Below are 11683 nucleotides of genomic sequence, written 5' to 3' on the forward strand. Positions count from 1 at the left end.
CTCAGTGTCACATAAATATCAACCATGAAGTTTAAAAACACGAGCCCACAGTGGCACCCGAGTGCTCACTTTTAGATCTTACACGGACAGGTTCCACAATATATCATGGACCATTTGCAACATTTCTACACTACAAGCCGAGCTCTAGGGTCCTCAGGGTTTTCTAAGTATAAACTCAGACACGTTTTAAGAATCGGGGAGATTTAAGCTGACAGCCCTTAAATTGTGAAATAGTCTCCCAATAAGACTGAGGTCTTTGGACTCAGTGGACTAAAAACATGAAATCTGTACACACAGGCATTTAGGTAGCATGTGGTCTGGTGTTTTATCTTTGTTTTATTTCTTGACTGGTGTCTGTAAACGCTGTTAAATAAATCAACTTTGCTTGCTTAAGTTTAAATTTCAGCATGGGCGTGAAAGACAGTGAATAATTATGACTTCCTGTGTCAGTAAGTGAAAACTGTTTTACTGTTCAGCTCTTGGGATCAAAGTAATGAAGAGGGGAGGACAGATGGGGCTTATGGTAATTTCTTGTATGTAAAGGTAAAAATTAAGATCGGGACAGATGTGGGAGTGTTTAAAACTATTTCTGATTTTTTTAAAAGTTGCATTACATTGTCACATGCATGTGCACTTTTGTCACTTCCTCATTTTCAGGTAAATTCCTGCAGGCTGTTTGAAAAAGCAGCACAGCTTTAAAGGAACTTCACTTCTCTATACATCACCTGCTCAAAAGACCTGAAGAAAATGTAAGTCATCATAACTTCTTTATGAAACATTTTAAATAATCAATAATATAACATAAAATTCTAAACTCTTCAGATCAATCAACAAAGGTACAAAGAAAAAAAGACACCAGAACTTTGTTAAAGGTGGCAACATTTCTATTCAACAATTTCAATAGTGGTTTGGGCATTGTTACTATTTTGTTGGCTAAAACAAATAATATATAATAGCAATAAATAATATATTAATAAAAGACATCATATATTTGTCACTTTTTATTTAACATACGGCTTCATGCTTTTCCATTTTATCATCATTTCCTCTTTTATGTCTTGTTTAACAAAAGCAACATGTTAATTATAGTTTTTTTTAAATAACTGATTTAAAGCAGTAATATGTCCTCTTTCCTACTATAAATGATAAATATGTGTGCTGCGTCACCTCGCCCTCATGACACACATAACACACATAAAACAATATCATTTTGTTGGTATTCAGTTGAATTTTAGCAGATCAGAATTCATGAAACCTTTTCCAAGATGGGGTCACCAAAACATTTCTCCAACTCTAGAGTTTCCGCCTCTCCTGACACAAAGATGGCTGCAGCTCTGACTCTCCTTCTCATTGGCTGGTTGCTGCAAAGTGAGTTTTTCTCCATTCACATTTGGTGACTATAAAAATTTACAACTACAATGTTAGTCAAACATTCACACCACAGTACAACAGTGTGTATATTACGTGCTGCAGCAGATGAAGTCCACAGTGAGCTTCAGTGTCAGAACTTTCATTTGATGGGTATTAAATTTGTTTAACCTTTTATCTAAACATCTAGAAACAACACTGTGGTAACAAAGCAGAATCTTAAAAGTCGTAATTTTGGATTTTTTATAAATATAGTGCTAATGTTTTAGCAAGACCACCAGAGAGAAAAAAAACTCCTCATCATTGGAAAGTAGTATTCACTTATTCTTATTCAAAGATGTGTGTCTTGTGTTTCAGGTGCCCTGTGTGGACAGTTTGGGGTCACTGTGCCGCAGACTATAGAGGTTCTGAGAGGATCCTGTGTGACCATCCCCTGCTCTTTTGACGTAGAGAACAACTATGAATCAAGCTTGGATAACACATGTAAAGCATTATGGAAAATTACACTAGAAACTGTTGTGTTTGATAGCAGTACTCCACAACAAAATAAAATAAAAGGAGAATTGACAGGAGACTTGACAAAAAAAGACTGCACCACAACTCTGAATAACATGCAACCTGAACACAGCAAGAAATATTTCTTCAGACTGGAATGCAAAACACTGCAATATAATTTTCTTACACAACAACTGGAAATTTCAGTCAAAGGTAGATACTCACACTTATTTCCTTTGTAGAACTGCTTGACCTTGTTTTACATTTATTGCATTTAGCAAACAGTATAAAAATAGAGAGGATTGACTGTTTATCTAGTGACTGGTCAAAATGTACCTTCCCACCAGATGGTCCTCCCAGACCAACTCTGACTCCGTCCACACTGAAGGTGAAGGAGGGAACATCAGTGAAAGTGACGTGTTCTGCTCCAGCTCCCTGTCTGTCTCATCCTCCAGCTCTGACATGGACCCCCAGCCTTGGTGACATTCATGAGACACTGCAGGAGAATCAGAACAAAACTAAAGTTAAGACCTCTGTTCTGACCTTCACTGCCTCTCACCTCCATCACAGAGAGAACATCTCCTGTACCGCAGTATACAACAAACAAGATGGCAGCACTGAGTCATCTGTTAGCCCAAGATTAACAGCTGATATTTTATGTGAGTTAAAATCCATTATAATTATAAACATTATGACTGATGTCTTAATTTTCTTCACTTAGTTTGAATTATGGCAGGAAAGTTATTTAACTCATTCTGATAGGGAAAAAAGGTTGTTTTTTTTTAGACAGGTATTTGAAGACGTGGCTTCTGGCATATTTTGATGGACGTTTTCACACTTTTCCAATATTTTACAGACTAAATGGTTAATTGATTAAAGTAAATGACAGATTAAAAGATAATGAAAATAATCATAAATTGAAGCTCTAGTTTAAATAGAAAATTTGTATATGTCTATCTACATACACGCGGGTCCTCATACATGGACATTGCCATGTTGCGTTGCCATGTTTCTACAGTTGCCCACACAGACTGTGATACAGAGCCCGTTTCATCACTACATTGCATACATACGAAGAAGAACAACAACAACAAGTAACGTTAGCAGAAGCAGTAGTAGTAGTGGCCCTTTTTTCTGCAAGGCTGAAAATGTTCTAGGAGCTGGGCGATCCAACAACAGTCAAATAAAATGTTCACTATAAGTATTACATGATTTTATGGCTACAAATTCATTTTTGCAAACCTGATTTAATATGACTTCACTTCACGCTTAACTTGTCTGTCCTCTCTACATTCATTACAGTTGCTCCACAGATCCTGCCCTCAACTGATTGCACCAAATCTGCAGGCCAGTTTAACTGTTCCTGTGAGAGTGTGGGAAACCCCTCTCCCACTTTACAGTGGTATTTGGATGGATTATCTGTCAATGAATCTGACAAGTTTGCAATCAGAAATGAGACTGTAAATGACACAAGTCTGAGGAGCTTCATCACTGTGAGTCAACCACAGGGGTGGATTCGTTCCACTTTACTCTGCAGCAGCTCCAGCTTTCTGGGATCTGTGACTCAACGATTTTATGTCTACGTCCTTCAACCTCAAACATCTGTAGAAGGTTACGGTTTGTCTTTGTGCTGAATACGATATTTATTGATTAGTTGGAAATTATCAGGACTTCTTATTACATACTTATAAAATTAAATATTTATTTGTGTATTTTATTTAGCTAATGACTATCCATTTGCATTCTGTAGTGTCTTCTTCAATTATTGTTCTGTTGTGACTACCCGAGACTACATTTTCTTGTTAAAAGAAAGAGGCACAAATAAGTTTGTATTGATAAAGAAAACAACTATGATTTTTTTTAGTGTGGTTAATATGACCTGAAGTAACAACTCACCAAGCTGAATTCTTTATCATTAGTACATCCAAACTTCTACCAGAATAAGTATCTCTTGTCTGAATAACTTCTTTATCCTAATCTTCCATTGTCCCTTGTATGTTTCAGACTTAGTGACGTTGGCAGTCTTCATCACAATAGTTGTTGCACTACTGGTAGTAGTGTGCGCGCTGCTGTTAGTTATCAGGTAGGGCAGCAGTTTGAGACCAAAATGTGCCGAAATCCCCACTACAAAATGCTGATTGAAAGAGTTCTGTTATTGATGTTAACTGACAATCAACTAATCTGATTCACATTTGTTAAAATGTTTTGTTATGAAAGTTACAAGAGAATCCAGAGTCCATTCCCATGAGGTCCCATGGTGTTATTTTTCTTACTTTGCGTTTCATCCTATTGATTAATAAATGAGCAGAGGAAAAACAAAGATGATTCATATATACCCATGTGCATTAAATGTACTATTGTTTTTTTTTCAGGGCTCAGAAGACTCGCCATTGCCTCCTTAAGAGCAAAGTTGCTATGAACCTAGGCGTAACAAATGGAGAGGGAAAAGAGGTACTTTCACTTAGAGCCAGGCAGTTTTCTACTTTAAGTAATTAAACCGGCTTAGCAGAGTATCTTTACTACAGATGTTTTTTCCTTTAATTGCAGGTACCAAAAGCAACAGAGGAGGACATTTATGTCAACACTGCTGATATCTTGAAGTAGAGCAGTCGTCTGGTAATCTGAAGGTTCCTGGTTCAATCAACGGCTCCTCCTGAGAGAGTGTTGAAGTGTCTTTGAGCAAGATGCTGAACCCACCTGCTGGTTGGCACCTTCGATAGATAAAGTGGAGCCTAGAAATGGGAAGAAGGAAGTGGAATGTGAATATACCCTGGTTATATTTTAAAACGAGCGCTATGCACAATTAGATCACAGCTTTATTTGGGAATTTTTTTTCAGAATATCTTGCTCTCTTGTATCTTCTTTTTTGTTGTTGCTTTTAATCCAGCTATATCACAGATATTTAGATCAACAGAAGCACGTTTTTGTTTTCAAGGCCACAGGATTTTTAAGACCTTGACAGATTTATTGTTGAAGAATGTTGTTTTGTGCATAAGTGCATAATATACTGTATTTTCATGTTTATTTCTGCTGTTTTACATTAATTTGGCAGTGTGACTTAATTGTTAAATTCTTATTTTTAACATTTACTTTTTGCTAAAACTGAACTGCTCTAGATGTATAAACATGAAAATAAAGCGGGAGAATTTGTATAGTCTTTTTATTTATGTCTACACTTAAAGATCCAGTGTATAATATTTCTAAAGATCTAGTGACAGAAATGCAATATAATATCTATAACTATGTTTTCAGTAGTGTATAAAGACCTTACATAATAAACCATTACGTTTTTATTACCTTAGAATGAACCATTTATATCTACATGACCACGAGTCCCCCCTTTCATGGACGTTACCACGTTACGCCGTCATGTTTCTACAGTAGCAAGTACAGTAGAAATCGGACAAACAGCGCTACTACTGTTAATTTTAGATGGTGGGTGAGAATATACGGAATAATATTAGAGCCCAGTCCTATGGTGTGTGGTTAGCTCAGATAAAGTGCAGGGCTCTCACCTAGAATGTTGCATGTTTGATCCCACATAGGGACAATTTTTTTTCTCTCTTCAAAAAATGGATTATGCAGCGTTTCTCACATTACAGCATGTGCTGCAGTGTTTGTGTTTGTTTTTTGATCCACATTCCTCCCCTTTCCCTTTTCCCTTTTCAATGTCTGTATAAACTTTATCTGATGTGTGGTTTATAATGCTGTGGTGCAAAAACAGTAACAATGTTTCACACTCTTAGCTTATATTTTCCATGTTATCTGTCAGTGGCCAAGTCACAGTAACATATGGTACTGAATAATTAAGTAAATTTAAGTTCTTAATACTAATACTAATACTATAATAATACTAATCTACCTAAAGAAACCTAATTTCTTTCTCTCTGCTGTCTCAGAAGATGACACCTTTTGTTCTGTGGCAGCTTTAGTCTATAGTGATCCTACACTCTTTGAAAGGGTAGGGGCTGTGGTAGACTGGAAAGTTGGTTGCAATTTGCAACATCACTGAACCTTAAAATTTGTTTTCTCTTTCTAAAGCTGAATGTTGCATACTAACAAAAGAACATAGTAATCAATTACTGGGGCTCTTCATTATTACTTTACATTACACAGGGCTTTACACTGATGTTTTATTGGGACAAATATAATAAAAGTGAAATAAATCTAAGGCAGCATAAACCAAATGGGAAACTGAAAAAAATTAATATCATGTGACTGATTACCAGAGGTGGAAATAATGAATTACTCAAGTTACTGTAATTGAGTAGTTTTATTTGTACAGTATAAAGAATTACCTAGTCCTTGTTTAAATTTCATACCAATACCATGAAAAATGACTATTTTACACAGGTTTTTCTAAGTGTACGTCTTAGCGTATTTTTTCTAAAACAGACGCAGGTGCGTTTTTTTGCTGGTAGATCGTGAACTTCCTACTTATAGCTGGATCTAGTTATTTTCCAAATTTTATTGGCTACACGAAGTGCCAGTCATCGGCACAAGTGCTTGCAATTGGCTTAGCCTACCCACCAAATAATAGGGGTTGGGCCTTTCTTACAGCGCGGGCTCTCGTTGGCTATTGAAGGCTGTTAAAGGGGCATGTGAGCGCCTATTGGGTCGGATTTGGTGTCACTCGAAAGGTCGGAGTTCAGCGGCTAATTTGAATACAAGCTATCGTAGTGGTTTACTTTCAAATCAGCGTTATTATGGGTATAATGACCTAATGACATGCGAGCCACGTCTGCTGGCAAATATGAAACGATGCTGCAGCAGTCCCTGGGGATTTTTTGATGGAATAATGTGTTTTGGACTAAATATTTTTAATGGATTGGATTGTCTGGACCTTTGATAAAGTAACAAGACCGTTTTTGTTGGAATATAATCGATCGGTGGATTACTATGAGGCTTCATAAGTGAGTCGCGTCAATTTTGCTTGTACTGGTTGGTCTGACAGAAGCGCTGATTGTACCCGCTGTGGCGATTGTATCTTGAAATGGTTTGCATTGGTCAAATTGGGAGGAGTTTAGCTTTCAAACGGAGTATCACATGAGTACGAGGTTAACATAGCTGTTGTGTGCACATGCCAAAAGCTGCCGCCAGGACCTGACGGCCTGTGGGCGGGCTGTTGGAATTTTAAGTATGTTTTTTTAAAATTTTTTTTAAACTATTGTAATTACATTTTAAATCACATCCATTACTGAGTATAAAAAATATTCTTGTTTGCCCATGCCTCACAGACAGGACTGACAGTGACCCTTGCTGCAGCCCAAGCTGCAACAGCACATGGATCCTGCATAAAATCGGGAGCGTCGCATTTCATGCAGCCAAAGGAAACGACCGTCCGCAGCGAGAGGGAGTCAACAGGGCCAGGGAGAGGAGGTCGCGGAGTGGCCCTGTACTGATCGGTGGCGATTAGGGCTGTCCCCAGCTAAGGATTTAAGAATCAGAACTGTCAAGTCCTGCCCATAGTGGACTGATAGTCGAATCATATGTTTTTGTGCACAGCCATTGCAAGCTGAAGGGTAGGGGGGAAGAATAACACACTGTAGCACCGCTTTAATCTTGAGAAGCTGCAGAGCTGAAGTCTCTTTATCAAATTGGATAGTTAGATCCAATTTGATAAAGAATTGTTTTGGGAGACACACAGGAATTGTTACAAACAAATACAGGAATCTAGGTAGTACTGTCATTTTAAGGGCGTTAATGCGGCCCGGCGACAGAAAGTCTGGACTAAGAGTGGGGGCATCAAGAGAGTCCAAAAACGATTGCATTTTAGCTGTATTCGTATCTACATCTGACAAATATAGATTGGAGGAGTAGTTTTTTAAATTGGCTGTTTATAAGTTTTGGGTCACCTCTGGTTACACCCGGACCAACATAAATCTCTGTAATTTGGGAATTACTGGCTGTCTGTCAGAGTTGGTGTGTGAGTATTCGACCGGCTTTCTCGCCATGTTTGTAGAATTTTTGTTTGGTTCTAAGCTAATCTTTTACTGTCTGATGAGTAGAAAGATTATTAAATTCCATTTGTAATGAGATAGAATGAATTTCTGAAAGGCGTTTATTGGGTTCATTATTACGTGCCACGTATGAAATTATCTGACCTCTAATGTACGCTTTATGTGATTTCCACAAAGTGAGATGGGATATGTCCAGACGGTCATTTATTTCAAGAAAAAGTTCTAATTGTTCAGCAATAAATTTTTCAAATTCGGTACACAATAACAGAGAGGGTTCGTTGTAGTCGGATATTTTCTGGAAAGTGAATGTCTAACTGTACAGGAGAGTGATCTGACACAACAATACTATGACATTGGGAATTGGTAACTTGTGGAAGGAGATTATTATTGATAAGAAAATAGTCTAATCTTGAGTAACTTTTGTGAACAGTTGAGGAAAAAAGAGAATTGTTTCGCATCTGGATTTAGTTTCCTCCATGGATCTACAAGACTATAGGAGTGTATGAAAGAATCAAGGACACCTCCAGATTTGGACAATTAGCTGTCTGGTTTGGGTTTGGATCTGTCTAATTGTGGATGTAGTACTCAGTTCAGGTCTCCAGCTATAATGAATTGATGGGAGTTAACATCAGGTAAGGATGCTATTACTTTAGTAAAAAATTGAGGGTCATCCCAGTTTGGACCGTAAACATTAACCAGGATAGTTGGAGAGTTATAGAGCTTGCCAATTAAATAATCTGCCATTGGGATCTTGGATTGTTCTAGTATGATTGAAGTGGACTCCCTTCCTAAAGAGGATTGCCACACCTCTTGAGTTGTGGTTAAAGTTGGAATGATAGATCTGCCCTGATTTAATTATTGTGCAGTCTGGTGCGATGGTATTACTGAAAATGTTTGGTGATTGGGGAGAGGATTGGTGTTGATCCATTCATAAAGCAGCTGTTTTTCTGTTTCTTTTGATGTGCACAAAAAGCGACAGGTGCTACAAGATTTTTCTTGTATATGTGTGTGCGTGTGTGTGTGTATGTGTGTGTATGTATATATATATATATATATATATATATATATATTATAATATGTGTGTGTGTGTGTGTATATATGTATGTGTATATATATATATGTGTGTGTGTGTGTGTGACATAAAATAGATTATAAAATGATAAATAAATAAACAAACAAAGAGAAAGTCTATCTGCACCTTAATACCTCATATTTTGGCCATTGTCCTCTGATTACAAGTAACCCCACCTGTCTGGATTGATACTAACATCATGGTTAATGCACACATTCAAAACATTCAGGGCTCAAATACTATTGGTTCAAAAGACATCAATCAAAGAGTAAACCATCCAATAGGTATTCCCCCAGGGAATGAGCATACAAACATGCTTGTCAGGCTCTCAACAACAGCGTGGTGGTCAGTGGAGTGCAGTCAAGTGCGCAAAGTGTACGGAACATGGTTAGTCTACGTTAGTAGTAGCTTAACGTTAGCCGCTGATCTTTCGGTGTGAATATTCCCGAGGCTTTCGTCCACAACGATAATATTGCAATTATCTCTGCGTTGCCTTGACTCTGGATCTTCCGTCTTGGATGTTAGTTGCTTGACTTGAGAGGACGCGGTCGGAGTAGTGGTTAGCGCCGTCAGAGACGTTATCGAACGCCGTCCTCCAGGCTATGTAATGATGTAGCCTATAGCTTAAGCTCCTGTGGCCATATTACAGAAAGTTACTCTCTTAAGTGATAAGTTAAGATAGGAAGATAGGATTTTTCTCAATTTGGTATTACAGAAGGAAATAAGGGCTGTCGGTGGGACTAAGGATTTACATAGTCGAATCAGAATCGTCAAGTCCTGCCTATTGTAGCATGTCTACGTATGGTTTTTAATACAAATTATGAATACTAATATTTCAGAAATATTAACTCGTAAATCCTCGTTTTTCGGGCACCACCGGAAAGTCAGTTCGCCCAGGGTCTCTGGACTCCCTAGGTAATGTTGTGGGTTTAATAATTACACAATTATTCCTAGTTAGTAGTAATTGCTTAATCATTTCTATAAAATCAGTCAGTCAGTCTCATATCGAAGGCGTAAATCCTCCGTTACAGTGATCTGGAGCTAAACAATACACATACACACAGTTCTTGTGATTTAGGGGAAATTTATTAGCTAACTAAAAGGTGGATATAAATGCGGTTAAATATACATCAAAGAAATAAACAATGGCTAAACAGACAGAATGCAAACAATGAGAATGTAGAGGAGTTCAATGTAAATTGTTCTATTGTGAGGAGAATTTGATTCATAGATAGAATGAGAACTAATAAGCGCACGTTATATGATACTAACTCGGTTAAATTTGAAAACTTGCAGGGATAGGCTGCTAACCTTGGCTCGGGTTGTCGGTTTGATTGTCCTTTGTTACTGCTCGTGTAACTAACCACGCGGCTGGCCTCCCGACTCTGTTGTTGTGGGGAGGAGTGAGTTAACTCGACGAAATAAAGCTTAAAAGAACTTGGTCATTCTTGAATTAAAATTGTGTGACTTAACGGTCTGATAACTTCAACAAAAAGAAAATAAGATGACTTTACAAGCAAAAGAAAAGGTAAATTCAACGAAAGTTTGCTGGAAGACAAAGAGAGCTTTAGAAATCATGGCACGGCCGGGTCGGACCCTTAGGTTGCTAGGAGATGGGAACACGCTGAGCGCGTGCTGAGAGCTGCTTTAGAGCCAAAGTACAAAAAGAGAGAGAGCAACAAAGAGCTCCACTGTTTTGGTTGTCTTGCCCCTTGGGCTGTGTCCCCAAGGGGCTTGGCTTCTGGCCACAGGAGGAGGCTTTGGTGTATTAACTTTTAATATCGTCCTAAAGACTATATGCGCATATTTTAATCAAATATCTTCCCACAATCAAACCTTTAATGTCAAACAGTTATTCCGTTCTTAGTGAGCGCACTGGCCCGGAGCCATGCTGAGTATTTGTCCATTTTAGAGACAATTAAGATGTTTAATTTTATGTAAAACCCCTATTTTTACTTGTTAGTTCTTCTGAAAATTAAAGATTGTTTTAAATTGTCAACATCTGGTCCGAGCATTGTGGTGTGGCCTGTTCCCCAGCAGAATCCTTTAACTATATTATTAACAACAAACCCACTGTGGTGCCTGGTCCTTTTTGATTAAAGCCTACATAAATATGTCTATTGAGCAGTAGTAGGCTACTATATCAACATAGGAAATGCTCAGTTCAAAGTAAAATTCAATAAACTGGAGTGTTGCGCTGAGAGCAGCTGAGCATACAGAGCTATGGCTCGGAAGTAACGAAAGAGTGAAAAAGTGTTGCGAGGGAACGCAAGTATGGGTGTGAGAGACAGTGAATAATTATTACTTCCTGTGTCAATGGAAGGGTACATTTCGTTTTTTATATTCACTAATAGAAATGTTTTACTTTCCAACTCTGCACTAATTTGTTTGTTATTTCAGTGATAGAAATTACACAGTTCTGTGCAAATTTTAGGCATAGGCAGGTGTGAAAAAATGTGGTCAAGTAATAATGCTTTCAAAAATGTACATGTTAATAGGTTATATTTATCAATTAACAAAATACAAAGTGAGTAGTTACACTGCAAATTTCAAGGCAGACAGGGATTTCCAGATGTGCTGTCCAAGCTCTCATGAAGAAGTACAAAGAAACGGACAACATTGAGTACCCTTCATGCAGCGGGCAGCCAAAGAAAGTTACTGTAGCAGATGAAAGACACGTCATGCTTACTTCTCTTTGCAATTAGAAGATGTCCGGCAGTGCCCTCAGCTCAGAACTGGCAGAAAACAGTGGGATCTTGGTACACCGATCTACTGTCCAGAGAAGTCT

General features: G+C 37.9%; 1 protein-coding gene and 1 long non-coding RNA gene across 3 annotated transcripts; both read left to right on the forward strand.

Moving 5' to 3' along the window:
• The first annotated feature begins 506 nt into the window (after positions 1-506).
• LOC123968980 (myelin-associated glycoprotein-like) lies at positions 507-4847 on the forward strand. Of its 2 annotated transcripts, none has more exons than XM_046046042.1 (9): positions 507-543; positions 658-749; positions 1298-1368; positions 1726-2076; positions 2211-2522; positions 3166-3480; positions 3868-3946; positions 4236-4314; positions 4411-4847. In XM_046046042.1, the coding sequence occupies exons 3-9, from the start codon at positions 1323-1325 to the stop codon at positions 4465-4467; spliced, it is 1239 nt and encodes a 412-aa protein (XP_045901998.1). In that variant the 5' UTR covers positions 507-543; positions 658-749; positions 1298-1322; the 3' UTR covers positions 4468-4847. The 2 variants fall into 2 exon arrangements, with proteins under 2 accessions (XP_045901998.1, XP_045901999.1); XM_046046043.1 differs by having other exon boundaries at positions 3166-3474.
• Positions 4848-6601: 1754 nt separating this feature from the next.
• LOC123968982 lies at positions 6602-8080 on the forward strand. Its single transcript, XR_006824591.1, has 2 exons — positions 6602-7000; positions 7101-8080. It is a non-coding gene; the product is annotated as an uncharacterized LOC123968982 (long non-coding RNA).
• The last annotated feature ends 3603 nt before the right edge of the window (positions 8081-11683 follow it).

Source organism: Micropterus dolomieu, linkage group LG03 (assembly GCF_021292245.1).
Source record: "Micropterus dolomieu isolate WLL.071019.BEF.003 ecotype Adirondacks linkage group LG03, ASM2129224v1, whole genome shotgun sequence".
NCBI lineage: Eukaryota > Metazoa > Chordata > Actinopteri > Centrarchiformes > Centrarchidae > Micropterus > Micropterus dolomieu.